Raw genomic sequence first — 17,286 nt, 5'->3', positions numbered from 1 at the left:
GTGCTAGCCCTATTTATCGTATACATAATACTGTTCTTTCGAAAATTTATCCGTCCTCGACAGTTTGTAAACATTTACGGTGGGTGAAATTTATACTGTATTTCAATTGTAATACCATAAAATGTGCATTGGTAAATTTAATGTCCTCTGCCTTGCTGTCCGTCGGTTTGCGCTGGCCCTAAGTATCATAAAACGAACTTGCACCATGCCGCCGCGGTGCCATTTTGCATTTTAATGTTATCTATCTTGTTGTTATAATAATAATGTTAATTGTATCTGGTTACCATTTAAAGTGTGCATTTACGCTTAATGTTAAAGCAGGCTTTTTTCGAATTTATAAATACAGCTTGAAAAATAGACTTATTGCGTGTTTATGATATTTAATGTTACTAATGAAGTTCCATTCTAATCTCATCATCATCATCCACAGCCTGATTTCACCCACTGCTGGTATAGGCCTCTCGAAGTCTGTGCCATCCACCACGGCTCTGTGCTAGCCGCATCCATTGACGCCCCGCAACGTGTACTATACCGTTGACCCACCTTGCAACCTTAGGGCTAGCAGGACAGAGCGCGACTTGTGCGACAGCGACATAAATCGCGAGATACTACTGTTCTTCAGAGATCTTGATTTTATTTACTAAGTAATATTTCTTTCTTTCTTAAATTCTCGGAAAAAAATGATACGCTATGTTATACTACACTTCACATCAATCTGTTTCTAAGTTTTGGTAAACAGAATTGTTATAGATATTTTTTTTAATATAAGTGCAAATAGATCTTGCGTATTTATGAGTTCGTAATAGTCTTCTTTCTCAGCTTTTAGTCACCCCTTGCGGAGTTCTAAGCTTCCTCATTTGCTCGTAATTCTATGCGACCTTAAGCTATTTGTATCTAAGTTTTTTTGACTACATCTGGGGTCTAGCCGCCTGGCCGCCGACGCTTCTGGTATTGATCCTCAGTCTTCTAATCCAGCACTCTTCTGCTCCATGGGCGTCGGCTTTGCGGCTTCAGTGACCATCGCCATTTTCTTCGCGCTACGATACGAACCACATCATACATCATCACACATATTATTTTATGTCATGATAGTAGTCTGAATAAAAAAATATTTATTGTAAGTTCGGTTATACGATATTGTAAAAAATCATGAATTTACTGTCCACTTCGTAAACTGGAAACTCTTCTTATAGAAGTGTCTGGATTATGACGCCAGGGAACTATCAAATTACACAAGAATAAATCTTTTATGTTTTTTTTGCAGATAGTGGAGATCCCATGTTCTACACATCACCGAGAGGTCGTCAAATGTTATTGTGGGAAGGAATAAAATACAGAGTCAATAGTGGTAAAGGCGCGAAAGTAAGATGGCGATGTGCTTCCCACGAGAGGTATTCCTGCAAAGCAATAGTCCATACTATTGGGAATAAAATTATATATTATAAAGACGAACACACAAAAGACCCACTAATATATGGAATATATTGATTCTTTTTCTATATAAATAATTCGTCATAAGTTTTAATCCTTTTTATAAATAACTAGGTGATAATGAAATAATGTTGCTGAAATAATAATTAATGTTATTTCCTAGCGTACTACATGACCTATAAATTTAGTAAGTTGTTATAGAAAATGTTGCCTTAATTTGTATCTTGTTTTGTAATTTACCTACATGCTACGATAAACTTTATAATATTACCGTTTTTTAAAAGTTAAAATCACTTGAAAAATAACACAACATTCTAATCACTACACTTAATAATTTCCTACTTGAAATGAATATGAAAATTTAACTATGAATTAGTCATACGTATAATCTTATTTTGTTCGAATGATAAAATAGTTTTAATAGATAGAATAGTTTTTGTTTTTGTTAAGTAGATACGAAAATGAACAAGTACCTAAGATTAAAAATGATTGTCATTTTTATCTAATACGTTTTGATTTGCTTGTAAGATTTTTAATGTATTTCGTAACGGCATGCATTCTCTCATCTAAAAAAATCAAGCAATTGGTTTTTATTTATCTTGATATTAGTATATTTGGTTCTTTTTATTACTATTCTGTAAGCCTCAAACAAAACAACAATTGTGTGAAAATTAACAATTTTAATAAATAAAACCGTGTTTTTGTATTTACATTGAGATTTGTTTTTAAATCTCTGTTCTCATATGTCGATACCTCCAATGAACACTACGCCAACTTACTTTTCGGACCGGTTCTGTTTTTATTTTGTTTTTTGTTTCTTTAGTTTTTTTTTTCACAAAATTAGTCTTTTGTTTCATTTTTCGAATTTTGTGTTTTATTTTTTTATTTTTATTTTGGTTCTGTTTCTGTTTACAAAAATAACAAAAAGTTGGCGTAATTTTCATTGAAGGTATTGATGATGTGTACAGGTACCGGTTGGAAAAGGTCCTCAAGCCACATCGGGCCGGCACATGGGTTGATGATGATGATATGGCCAATTACACTGCCCTCCTAATCACAAACAACGCATTTGTATTTTATTAACTTTCGAGATATCGGCACCTAAACTTTTTTTCTTTGAAAAATGTCAATCACTCTGATTTTGCTTAACAATAAAACTGAAATTAAATAAGATATAAAAAAAAACTGCATTTATCTGAATTTTAGATCGTTCCAGAACATATATTATAATAATAATGATGATAATAATGTGCCAGACAACCGCACCTTATTCGGCCTCAATCTAGGGTTTTTTTTGAAATACCAAGTGACTGGTATAAGTTATGTCTCAAGGTGACGCGCGCAGTGGCAGTACCACTCCGATTGTTGCGATTTATGTGACTCTGCAATTGTGATGAATGGGCGTGTGTCCCTCACCACCAGACGCACGACTTGTTCGTCCCGTCACTTGGTATTATATAAAAATAAAAATAGTTTACGTGTTTCATGTGACTGTAATTTCACCAGCACCCCTACCCTTCAAATCCACAACACAATAATGCTGACATTAGTGCTTGACGGCAGAAATAGGTATGGTGGCGGTGCTTCCCTGGACGAAATCTTTCTTAAGGAGCTCTACTGCTACTAAACTATTGCCCTGCACTATGAGTACCACGACTACAATTTTTTTTTTCAATTACAAAAGGTTTTATAAAAAAGCGACTCTTCTTTATCGCTAAGCAAAAACTTAGTGGTGTAACCACCTAGCGATGAGCTAACAAGCTGGACACCTAAATTAACTAATTCTAGAGTATTATGTTTACATTTAAATAAGTACTGTAGATATTATACTACAAACCCAGATAGTGTCTCTTTAGAACAACTTTGCATTTCCTAACATCAACCTCAATGTCACTGTCACAACTTTAACTGCCTCTGTGGCCGAACGGTTACCATGTCGGACTGCCACGCAAAGGTCCCGGGTTCGATTCCCGGGCCGGGAGAAATATTTGTATGGCCTACATTTATTTCTATCGTGAGTTTGGGTGTAATTTGTGGTTGTCTATGTGTGTGTCCATGTCACCCGCGACACATGGTTTCCCTAGTGCGGGGCTATGTTGAGTGTGTGCGTTATTATTACTTAGCACTGTACCTGGTAAATCGTTCAACATTTCTGGTAGCATGTAGTCTGGCCTGCACATTCCATATACGTTGTTGTGTCCCGGCAAAATATAATTTAATAATTTTGGTTTGCATGAAAGCGAGCGCAATTGTTCATAGCACGTTCGGTTTAGTGGCAGTAATCTGAATAAAAATATTCACTGTAAATTTGATTACAGTTTAATTAATTGTGACAGTATACTTTATTAATCGTGTTGGGCTGGCGTATGAAATCATAGAACTATCAATCATCATCATAGATTTTTTTACAGATAACGGAGATCCAAGGTTCTACACGTCAAATAGAGGTTGTCAAATGCTGTTATGGAAAGGAATAAAGTACAGGGTCAATAATGGTAAAGGTGCGAAAGTAAGATGGCGATGTGCTTCCCACGAGAGGTATTCCTGCAAAGCAATAGTGCATACTATTGGGAATAAAATTATATATTATAAAGACGAACACACAAAAGACGGGCAAATATATGGAATTTATTGATTGTTCTTGTTTAAAACTTTCGTCGTATTCAGTTTTAAGGGGATTCGTCTCAATAATAATCAAGTAATGATGATGGAATGTTCTTGAAATAATAATTGTTTCCAAACATTTAATATAACCTATAAATGTTGTAGAATGTTATACAAAATGCAGTCTTTACTTTTGTCTTGTTTGGTAATTTATACACTCCTGTAAACGTATTTATAATTTATTCTGCATTTATATAATAGTTTAGGTCCATAAAAAAAAAATTTATATAATAATTCTATTGATTTCAAAAATAACTCTGCATACCAATCACGACCAGACATTACAGACTTAGAGACCTTCACTTACTAATAAATACACTAAACAACTTTCTACTTTAAATGGATATGAAATTGTTATTATAAATTGGTCAGACGTATTGTTGTGTTCAAGTGATAAAATGGTTTTAATAGATAGTAGGTAACAGGTCTAGTTTTTGTTGGGTACGAATATGTACAAGTACTTAAGAATGTAAATTATTGTTACTAACATGTTATCATTCGCTTATTATATACGTGAAAAAACAAATATACATGATTTATCCCGAAAAAAATAGTTTCTTTTTCAATGTGTAGAAATCGCGAAAGCATTAGTAGCCGTAGAGCTTCATGGGAAAGAGTTCGTCCAGGTTAGTACTGCCACCTTATCTATTTCTGCCGCCAAGCAGTAATGACAGCATTACTGTGTTCCGGTTTTGAAGAGTAAGGGTACTGGTGAAATTACATGGGACTTGTCAACTTATGTCTCAGGGCGACAGGCGCAGTGATTGTGCCCCTCAGATCTTTGCAATTTAAAGCTCTGAGTGGCGTGTAGCTTACTATCAGGTGCATGATTTGTTCGTTCCGTCAACAGATGTTGCAATAAAAAAATTCAAAACGAAGCCTAAGATGTCGATAAATCAATATTTTGGTTTATGAACAGACGACAGCACATCAAGCTACACATTAACAAATCTGGAGGCGACATTCGAACAAAAGACATAGCTGTGGTGTTGACTGTACATAGGGTCCTTTACTAATAGACGTGACTTAAATGTTTTTACCTTATTTCACAACAAAGAACATAATTATCCGTAAAAATTGTAACTTACGTCGATTTGAACTGAAGACAACGATTTTTTGGATTGATCGTACACGTTTTGAATGGGATATAATATTTTATTGCATGATTTTTTATTAATGTTGTTAGTTATCATGAGAATAATAAGTAATACAACTTTTATCTCACTTTGTTTCTGACGTTGAGCATATTGTTAGAGTGATATTCATGATAAAAATAAAAATGTAAAGACTACTACTAATTTGAGCTTTTATAGAGATTTACATGTAACCATTATCTTCGTTATTAATTAATAAGAAACTTTTTTGTGTAAATGTAAAATTTTCCCCTATTCACAAATTTTACTATTCAATAATTATCTATTCTAGATTCGAAGACACCACCGAAGCAGATAACTATAGAAAATATCTAGGTCGTTCGGCACAACTATATTATGGATAAATTCTCATATAGATATGAATAAGTGAATTTGCTATCTACCCAGTAGCTTTTATTGTTATGATATAAATAAGTGCGTATTTAACCTCCATCTCACGTGATGGAAAGCAATGATGAGTTCGACGATGTAGCATGCACACCTAAAAAGCCCTAGTCATAGCGTTGAGGGACTATGTCTGCAGACTAGGATTTCCACTCGCCGTATAAATGTGGCTTGCTGCGAATCTTTGGAATATCCACTACATAGTGGGGTGGCACCCAAGCATACGTCTATTCCCTCGATGATGGAAAGTCGGAATTAAATCATGCAAGTACATCGCATACTCTCCGTGATATATCAGATATCAATACGTGGAATACCAGATAAGCAGACAACTATACGGCGGTACTTATGGCTCTGCAGCTTCGCCTCTACTAAATAGAAAAAAGAAGCTACAATACGCTGGTTCGACTTCCTGCCGTTATAATAGGAAAAATAAGAAACTAGGTTATTTTTGTAAATTTTTTTTCTAATGTATGTTATGTTATAGGGTATTTTTACTAGTTTATTTTTTGGTATTGCTCTTGACTTAAGTTACATTATTCCAGCATCGATGGGAGGTTTGTTGTTTAGGTGTCGTTTCACTGGTTTAATTAGAGATAAAAGTATACTTAAGAAACATTCTCTTCCGATCAACCAAAACGGCCATTTTGGCCTAAGATATTGTGAAAGATATATAATACATAGTAATAGTTGTATATTGCAGGCAATTTGACAGATGCCTAAGAAATATATATACGTATAAATATGAAATACAGTATTCTTCAAGTCGTATCGATAGCATACAATAATATGTTAGTGACACTTGAAGGCTCACCGATCATTAGTCTCCTTAATACAAGGTGATGATCATATCCATAGCATCAAATAAATAAATAACGCACACACTCTTAGCCTAACTAAAGAAACCCTGTACGGCGGGTGCCATGGACACACAAATAGGCAACCACAAATTACACCCAAAGTCACGAGAGAAATAAATCGTCTGCTGCAACGTACAGTATCGAAACTACAAAATGCATACTTTACAGTGACCAGTTTGAAGTTATATTTTGACTCAGAATAATAAGTTTTAATAGTGTCGTGAAAGTGACACCCAATTATGGTAGCTAATTTTATGTGTTTTTTATTTTCACGGCACTATTAAAACTTATTATTCTACGTCAAAATATAACTTCAAACTGATCTACTGTAAAGTATGCATTTTGTAGTTTCGATACTGTACGTTGCAACAGTCGAAATGTGAACTAATACAAGGCTTGATTTTATTTAAAAAAATACAAATATTTCTCTCGGCCGGGAATCGAACCCGTAACCTCATCGTGGCAGACCGTCATGGTAACCGTTTGGCCACGGAGGCAGTTAATAGTTTCAAAGGTTCCAGAACCCTCTTCATCCCAAGAGATGACTACTATGTTGTTTTTTCAATATAATTTTTCTCTTTGCTTAAAAATAGAATGTTTCAATTTCAATTTCAACCATTTTTAATAAAATACACCATTTAAATTGATTTAGTAACTAATATTTAATTCCTCCTTAATTTCCCGGAAGTGTACACGTGGCGTATCAATTTCATACGGTAGTTTACACTTTACATCTTTTTCTATATTGTTATTAACGGAACTGATGAGGTATTAGAGGTAGTATTACCTACATATTTATCAGTTCTTGATAGTACAGTCTGAATAAAGAAATATAAAGTTATAAAAACGCTTTTTTTCTGGTTTTTTCGACGAATTGTTCGACTGCTCACTGTCGGAAGTCCTGTACACTTTATTAATAGAGTTGAGCTGGTTTATGAAGCCTAAGAATTAGACACGGATAAATCTTTTTTCTTTTGCAGATAGCGGAGATCCAAGCTTTTACACTTCTACAAGAGGTTGTCAAATGCTATTGTGGAAAGGAATAAAATACAGAGTCAATAGTGGTAGAGGTGCGAAAATAAGATGGCGATGCGCCTCTCACGACAAGTATTCCTGCAAAGCAATAGTGCATACTATTGGGAATAAAATTATATATTATAAAGACGAACATACAAAAGACCCACAAGTGTATGGAATATATTGATTAGTTTTCAGTTTAAAAAATTCGTCATTAAGTCTTTAGCCCTTTTATAAATAACTAGGTGATAATGAAAGAATGTTGCTGAAATAATAAAATTAATGTTATTTTCACGCGCTTTAAATTACCTGTAAATTTAGTAAGTTGTTATTGAAAATGTTTATAGAAAATGTCTTAATTTGTATCTTGTTTTGTAATTTACTAACATTCTACGGTCAACATATTTGGGTTAAGTTCATATAAAACTTTATAATGTGATAATGTTATTTTATAGTTAAAATTACTTGAAAAATAATACTACATTCTAGTCACTACACTCATCATTCTACACGTATCATTCGCACCAATATCCACCTTCATTCTTATACTGGCAAAAAAGGTATATAGGTATATCACCTGTAGGACGATCAGGGTTATTGTGTGCCTGCAACTTTGTCACGTTTTCCTTCGCCACAAAATCTGGAACAAGAGACGTGATAAATTTAACGCTATTATAAATTCACAGTAAATAAATTTATAATTTATAGACAAGATAAAGGACAGTTTTCTCAGGCGGGAAGTCATTTAGGTATTTAATAATGTTGCTGTCAATTTACGCCGGCACGAGTGTGTGCAAGAAATAACATACGTTTGGCAATTTTTCCGTACTTCATTTTTATATTTCGTAGTTTAATGCTATCCTTGAATTTGTCTCTTAGCACAGTTTTGGGTGCAAATGAATGCGACAATTTATTTGGAGGTTCATCTTCTTATCAATACTATAAAGTTCACGAGTCGGCTTGTAAGTGTCAATTCGTTCAACTAGCTGTTTGAATGTACCAACATATATACCGTAGTTGCAGGAAGCGCCTTTAGGGTTTAATTGAAATAGCTAGCAATCTAGGATATAGAATCTATTAACACGTGACCCGCATCATTCTTAGGTCAGCCTCGCCGCCGTCAACATGGTTCGTCAATGATAATGACGATAAAAAAGTACTTCCAAGGCTTAAAAAGGATTTTCGGTGAGGTTTCAGATATCTAAATAATAAGACATAACGAATCAATATTCGGAATAGATTATAAAAAAGCATTTTATCCCAGTTTAGTGTAAGAGAGAATGAAAGTACTAAAGTCGCTTTCTTCAATTATAAAGATCATCTATATAGGTATGTCTTATAAAAAATTTAATAATGCCAACCAAGCACTAAATAATTTGTTAAGTTTTTGATGTTCATTAGTACCCGGTGGGTGCAGCGGTTTCTTCTCAAACGAAACATCCTCTGTTCAAAATGGAACACTTTACACATGATTTTATTTCCAAAGTACTTACGTAGATTTGTGAAAATGTAGGACCCATGCTTCAAATAACATGATAGATGTAATGCAGTAAATGTAGTAAATGCAGATAAAATGTTTCAATTTCACAAATTCATTATTTTTCTCAGAACAATGATTTTTCAAAAACCTTTTTTTTTCATGATATGTGACGAACAAGGCGTGCACTTCGTGTTAAGCGACACGCCTGTCCATAGCAGTTACAGTGCAATTCACAGTTTTTAATCACAAAGAACTTTGGGGTACTGCCACTGCGCCCGTCGCCTTGGGACGTTAATTGACAAATCCCATAAGCCTACACTTTCACTAGAACCCTTACCCTTCAAAACCGGAACGCAATAATGCTCACATTATTACTTGGCGGCAGCAATAGGTAAGGTGGCAGTACTTCTCTGTACGAACTCTTTCATTAAGAGTTCTACTGCTACTTATATTAATCAATTAAAATAGTTTGCAACGAACCTTGAAATATTTGCAATGAACTTGAAAATTTAGCGATATTATTCTCCTTACTAGGTTTCCTTTCATTTTCAGATCCCAATGTCAGCGATTGGAGAATGATACTTTCACAAAGGGGTAAACCAATGCTAGCCGTGGGAGGGTATAAATTTTATAAAAAAGAGACGAAACACGGGAAAACAAGATGGCTGTGTTCAACTCACCATAACAAGGGTTGCCCTGCAACTGCGTATACGATTGACGACAAAATTGTTAAGTTGAATAACAATCACATTCATTGGTATTGAGATTTTTTAGACGACGCTGTTTGTCGTAGTAGTAGAAGAGTTATAATTCGCATTATTTAAATGACTTAAAACAATATTATTTTGATTTAGATGTTTATAATTTTGTAAATAAACAAGGTTCACAATTTTTATTTTTATAATTGTTATCCGTTTTGTGATGGAGGGTGGCGAAAGCTGACCCAATATTATAAAATCAACGAACAGCCGCTCATGGACTTCGCTAGTATAATTTTACGTTTTAATTATCAATATATTTGTGTTTATTTTTAGAAGTCGGGAATAAAGAAATTGTAAAACAATGTATTTTAGAATGAATGCAAGAACACAACCAATTGATTCAGTTCGACCATAGATTATGTAACGTTCTTGCACGTACATTTATTTCATTTTAAGCATGATTGAATATTTACCTACCTAAAATATTGGTTATTTTGTAGCACACACATAAAACATTAAACCTTTATAATACCTAATCCCATAATCAATTAAAAAGTAATGACATAAAGTAAAAAATAAAACACGCTGTGATAAAAATCTATAAACAATATTTATATGAGACATAAGAAAATTAGCATAGGAGCGTTTTGACAGGAGGCCTCTTACCAATGTCAATGTCACATTAAGATTGAGAACAGTGTGATCATTTGTCCCATATTTCTGCCATTTGGGCAGATTTAATTTTTATTCGTTTTCATTGCGGCAGAACATGTTACCGTTGTGTTAAATGTAGCAGTGTTTAGCAGATTTGTAAACACTCAGCAGTTCTTTATTATTTTTGGGAACAAACTGAAAACTTGTTGTTTTCTGCTACTACGAACAAACAGCTGAAGCGAAATACAAGACAATGTTATAACCGTATATATAGTATATCTATACCTAATCTAACATAACCTATATCAACTTTATAATCCCAGCTTCTACAGGCTGTACTCAATTAGCTTTAAAAATGAATCACAAGTATTGATATGCCTCCTTAATGCAGGTCGTCAAAAACACTGGGTCACGAAATACACCGGATGTCGCCATCCTTCTTTATAATAGAGTTGTAATTACCTATAATTTTAAGTAACAATGTCTAAACCCGACTTTTGTCCGTAAATGATATTATAGACAATGAACAATTTTTTCGAATATAAATCAATTATATATTTGTTCTTTCAAACAAACCAATGTTTCGGGCCTTTTACAGGCCCCGTGGTCACGGCTGACTGAGAGGGTAAATCATCAACCAATTATATATTAAAACTAGTTAGACGTTTGAAAAAACAAATATTTGTGAATTATTTTCATTACCTATGTGTAACAATCGCGGAAACCTAAGAACTCGATACGTATGGAATTAATTCCTTTTAGTCAGTGTCAACCAATGCAAAATTAGTAGATACGTCGGTAAATCGTGTTTATGCAATAAACTAGCAGTAGCTGAAGCACTTTAACTTCGCATACTATCAGACGACTGTTGTATGACGGTATTTATCATAAAATATGTGTAGAATACACAATGTATCACATTCTTTGTGTAGGAAATTTCACTTTCGTTTGAATATTGAATTTAAGATCATTGTTCGTCAACTATGAGTTTAAATTGTTGACGTATCAAGCTACTGTGTTAAATATTTTATTTATCACAATGTGTCCTAGAGGACACATTGTGATATATAAGAGTGAGGATTTATAATTTCTCAAACAAATATTTCACACGATCGTTGGTGTCTTCAGTATAAGTATAACTGCCATTATTGTTCTGAATTTCGTAAGCCGGCACGTGATTGTATCTGTAATAGTATAATAATTTTTCTTTCGATAATATTTTCAGATGACTTCAATGAAGAATCATCAGCTGAATTCGTTATATCGGCTCGAGGGAAGCGACTTATTTTGCTCGATGGTTACAAGTTCTATAAAAAAGGCTCGGTAGGAGCTAAGTCGAGATGGGTCTGCTCTACACATAATAATAAAGGTTGCCATGCTGTATTGCACACTATTGATGACGAAGTCATTCTCGCAAAGAACTATCACAATCATTCGCCTCCTAAGCAAAATTTAATTCAGTTTCACTCGGCAAATTCGACCTTAATAATATAACATATTGTAATTCCATTAAAATCCGCTAGATGACGGTGATCAGTTTTTGTTAAGATTTTTCCCCGAAAATATAAATACTATGTTATCAAATTTTCACTGCATAAGGTAAAGCCGTTCTCTGTATGAGCTTTCTTTCTAGGAGATGACAAAGGAAAATACGTAGCAAAGCATAGATAAATAGAAATAATAATAAAAATGTCACAACATTACGGAATCCCGGTGAATCCTTTGATAAAAGACCACGGTATTGTTTATATTAACTCACGCACGCACGCACGCACGTTAATATATGTACACTCATGTTTTCAACGACATTCCTCGTTTTATTATATATATTTTAACATATTTATATACATAATGAAACCGAATATAAAAATATCTAAAAAACCATTCGCGTTTCTTACAATTATGCAACAAATTCCACATTTGTACTGCGTTGCAATAATAATATCAATAAGATGTGTTACTATTCACAGAATACATAAAGAATCGACCGTGTGCTAAATTCATTATATCGCAACGAGGCAAGCAACTTATTTTGCTCAATGGCTACAAGTACACCAGAAATCGTTTACAAGCGGGTAAGACGAGGTGGCTCTGTTCTACTCATGTCAGTAAAGGCTGCAAAGCTCGCCTGCACGCTGTCAATGATGTAGTTGTAGAAGTAGGCCATCATCATGATCACCATCCTCCTAAAAATAGTGTAAAAAATATGAAATTTATTATATAATATAGTTATTTAGATAAAAATATTTAAGTCGTGCGTGATCTTAAACAATGTTGATGATGTAAAACAGACAATTGGAGGTTGAATTAATGTTTTATTAACAAAAGTTGATGGCGTTATAAAGCATCAGTAAACAAAAAAGTATTATAAAAAAGTCAGTATTATTCAATATCCGATACCAAAGAGCACCATTTTATATCCAGATATATTAAAAAAAGGTAGTTTTTGTAATAAGGGCGCCTTCAAAGTAAACGCTTGTAGATGTATGTCACTGTAACGCTGCAGTAATTTTATTACTACAAAGGTTTAGGTAATTATAACTAAATGTAAACAAAACTTAACGGATTATTTTATGAGGCATTATTTAGGCCTGGTTACTTATTGTACAATTATAATGAACGTTTTGTAGATGGTTCTAAATATATGATAATAGACAACATTTCGAAGTATTCAAACTAATACTAAGTATATAATATAAATATAATATTTAAATAAAGATGTTTAATAACACAACTTTCCCACAATAAACAACCTAAAATCCAGCCTTTAAAAAGAGGACAGCAAATTAATGAGTACAGCAGTAAGTCAAACTCACTACTAAATATTGTATTTGATTGGTTAACCAAGTGACAACAGAAGTTTGTTTACTTTTAGATAATTACCTAAACCTTTATGCTCTAGTTCACTAATTGTGATTGGAAAAGTGATGCGCGATGAATGATGATGAAGTGATCACGGCATTAGCAGTACAACATGAGTACAACGGTGCATCGAATTATGTATGAAAATTAGTAGTCGTTTCTATAAAGGACTATCCACACAATCTAGGGATCTATTCCCGATGTCCGTCTTACATGCGTCCGAAACAATTACTATGAAAAAAGGAATACCCGACTAAATTCAAAGACGCATGATGCTAATGAAGCTTCATACTTGAGATTGTCTTTTAATTAGGTTGTGTATTATTTATTTGACAGTAATTGTTTCGGGCGGATTTCGGATGAGGGCGGGAGTAGATCTCCGTGCCCTGCCCGGGCACGCGGACGAGCCGTGCTCCGTCAGGGGTTCAAAATTTATCGCTGCGTATATTTTGAATAAACTCGTTCGCATATGTTCGTACCCGGAATTCATGCAAACTAGCACGTCCCTGATATGTGTGGATAGTCCTTAAGCGTCTAATTTGAAGAAGCCCTTAAACTTACTTCGTGTCACTTATTCATGGTATTTTATTAAAAATACCCAATGTTAAGTACTACTAAGATATATTTTATTTTATAATAAAATTTGATTATGTTGTCGCAATAAAGTCCCTACGTTTTTGGTTTAAATGGAACGCGAAGTTTTCATGGCCAATATCTGAATATAGAGGGTCTGAAGTAAAAAATCCGGGTTTGTTGTTTCCAAAACTGTTTCTTTTTTATTGAATTGAATTTAAAATATCTTTGTTATTATTTACAGATTATCCAACAGACGAATCATCACTAAAATTTATCAGATCAGTCCGAGGAAACCCGCTTATTTTGTTTCAAGGTTACAAGTTCTACAAATACCGCACTACCGGAGTTAAGTCAAGATGGCAGTGTTCTACACATAACAATAAAGGGTGCACAGCATTTATTAGCACTATTGAGGGTGAAATTATCAAAATAAAAAATGATCATAACCATCCCCCTGTTAGACGTGGCATTTCTTATTATTAAATTACCTTAGCTACAGCTTTTTGACACAAACTTCTTTTACCACGATGATGACTAAAGGCGAAAATTTGTGCATTCTGAAATAGGTGATATAAAGAACATTGGACAGAAATATTTTTAAAGTAAGAAACGTGTGTTGTATTGTAGTTCCTCATAGCTGCGGGCCGCTTTTATTTTATACGTGTCTTTGTTTTTAGTTATAGTTATATACTTGTCAGGAAAAGAGCTTGTAGTGTTCTATGCATACATGTTTCTCTGCGGTCTACGAGATAAAACGACAAATTACAGGTAATGCTCAATATCAGAAGAAAATGCCCGTAAATGTAAATCACGAATATATAGATATTAACGAAGGATGGAATAGTCCTTCGACAAAATATTGAACACAATCACCCATTTCCTATATTTGTGAATTAGCAGTGGAATTTTGTCTTAAAATTTATAAACATATGATGAATATATACTTTATAAACGCTTGTTTCATTTAAAAAAATATACTTTTTTTACCTTTGTATTGCGCTTAACCTTTTAAACTGCATACTTAGTTCTAAAAATAGATTATTAAATTAATATAGGATTTAAGGTTTAGATAAAAACATTTATAAAAACAAATTCATATATTTACATGTTCATTTTTGTTTCAGTATTAATCGTCACTAACAGAGCTGGCAAAGACCAAGCCGTGTACAAGGGCTACACGTTCTACTGTCATACTCGGAATAAGAGAAGTGATTTTTGGCCGTGTAGTCTCTCAGGATCTGGTCGTTACTGCAAAGCACGTCTTATAATGACTAAAGACAAAAAAATCAAGAAAGCTCTCGGTGAACACAATCATGACCGACCGGAATTTTGTATTCGAAATGGCATGATTATCAGACTTTAGATTTCACCATATAAGCGTGCTTTTCTGTATTTATCTATTTGTCTTCGTAGTACTTGTTGTACTATATATAGGGTTCGGAGTTGATGAAAAAGTCATTAAATATTATACGATATGTGTATTACCAAATGATTAGAAAATCATTTATTCCTTGAGAAACATCACAATCATTACATATGTATTCTATGATATTAGGACGATGAATATACTAAAACCTTACACAGATACGATTTAAATAATTACAAATAATAATAGAGTAGAAAGCATGGATGCTGTGCTGCTTAGAAAAACCGTAATCCATTCAGCTTGATGTCATCTCACTTAAAGTGCTAGCATCTTTTTATGTCCTATTGAATAGAACAATAATAATTCTTAAAGGTAGTTTTTGTCTAGTTATGATACTTAATCTTACTTCGAATCACTCGTTAATGATATCAAAATATCCAATTAGAAATATCAAAAGCACAAAATTGCGTGCATATTAAACTTTTTTCATCAAATAATCGTCGCTTTTATGCATTTATCTATTTGTCATAATATTACCGTTTGTACTAGTGATAGAGTTCCTATATAATAAAAAAGTCAGTATTATTATCCAAGTACCACTTTTGATAATGAAGAAGTTAGTAAGGATAATGTATTGTATGTGATACCAAGTAGCACCTTCATATATCTTGTGCTATTCTAACAGGTAGTTTCGTCTAACCGTTATATTTTTGATATTATTTCGCGTTACTTGTTCATAATATTTTAAAAATATCAAAAAAAATCAATACAAGAACGCTACATGACGTGCTTATTAAATTTCTTTCACCAAATAATCGTCGCTTTTATGCATTTATCCATTTTTCATCATATTACGTATACGTACATATAGTACTAGTGATGGAGTTCGGATTTAATAAAAAAAAGTAATTAATTATTGCACGATACACGTAAAATAAAATTAAATAGAATAGAATGTAAAATAATGTATTCCTTGAGAAACAACATAGTACACATGCATTTCGTACTATGAACATGCACGAAACTTACACAAACAGAATAATAGATTAGAAAACGTGTATTCTATGCTGCTAAGGCTACGTAATCCACTCATCATATTGTTGTCTCACTTAAAGTGGTAACCTATCACAAATTCGATTATTTTTTTATCCGAAATAACGTTTTTTCGAATTTTCATTACACCGAGAACCGAATTATAACGAAACAGTTGTTCGTTCAAGATATGTTGAATGTTTATCGCAAAGACACGATTAGGTTCAGTTAGGTTAAATTAGGTTTAAAAAAAAATTCTCTCAATATTACTTTCGAGGTTATGAAATTTCGACCAAACGTTATTTCTGGAAAATGTCATTTCGGACTACTGATAGGTAACCACTTAAAGTGCTACGACTCTGATTTTCAGCGAACCCGGCACTAATAGCACCATTTTTTGTCCCGTTCAATAAAACTTAAAGTTAGTTTTTGTCCAGTCATTATACTTAATCTTACCTCGGGTCGCTTGTTCATGATATTTTATCCAAAATATCCTATTAGAAATATCAAAAACAAAAAATTACAAGCATATTAAACTTTTTTCATTAATTATTTTTTAATCCATCCATTTCCGATATTTGTGATTAACAGTGTAATTTTGTGTAGATAAAACATTATCTTAAATGTTATAAACATATGATGAATATACACTTTGTGAACGCTTGTTTTGTTTAATAAATATACTTTCATAACCTTTGTGTTGCGCTTAACCTTTTAACCTACATTTTAGTTCTAAAATTAGATTATAAAATGAATATACAATTTAAGGTTTAGATTTTATAAAAAGAACATTTATAAAAAGAAATACATATATTTACTTGTTCATTTTTGTTTCAGTATTAATCGTCACTAACAGAGCTGGCAAAGACCAAGCCGTGTACAAGGGCTACACGTTCTACTGTCATACTCGGAATAAGAGAAGTGATTTTTGGCCGTGTAGTCTCTCAGGATCTGGTCGTTACTGCAAAGCACGTCTTATAATGACTAAAGACAAGAAAATCATAAAAGCTCTCGGTGAACACAATCATGGCCGACCGGAATTTTGTATTAGAAATGGCATGATTATTAGACTTTAGATTTCATCTGAATCATCGCTTTTCTGTAT

The 17,286-nt window shown here is 33.2% G+C and overlaps 1 protein-coding gene across 6 annotated transcripts in view; it reads left to right on the top strand.

Moving 5' to 3' along the window:
* Positions 1 to 17,286, top strand: part of LOC113237741 (modifier of mdg4) — a 563,531-nt gene that overhangs the window by 446,859 nt on the left and 99,386 nt on the right. The window contains exon 5 of one of the 6 annotated variants that reach the window (XM_026474355.1): positions 1,265 to 1,503. The exons of the other annotated variants lie outside the window; for them this stretch is intronic. Coding sequence (XP_026330140.1) covers positions 1,265 to 1,488 — 224 coding nt within the window. The 3' untranslated portion in view covers positions 1,489 to 1,503. Of the gene's footprint in view, positions 1 to 1,264; positions 1,504 to 17,286 lie in introns of those variants that run through there. 6 annotated transcript variants of the gene reach the window in all.

Source organism: Hyposmocoma kahamanoa, unplaced genomic scaffold (assembly GCF_003589595.1).
Source record: "Hyposmocoma kahamanoa isolate Upper Pololo Valley unplaced genomic scaffold, ASM358959v1 94, whole genome shotgun sequence".
Lineage (NCBI taxonomy): Eukaryota > Metazoa > Arthropoda > Insecta > Lepidoptera > Cosmopterigidae > Hyposmocoma > Hyposmocoma kahamanoa.
This window is presented reverse-complemented; position numbering and strand designations above follow the sequence as displayed.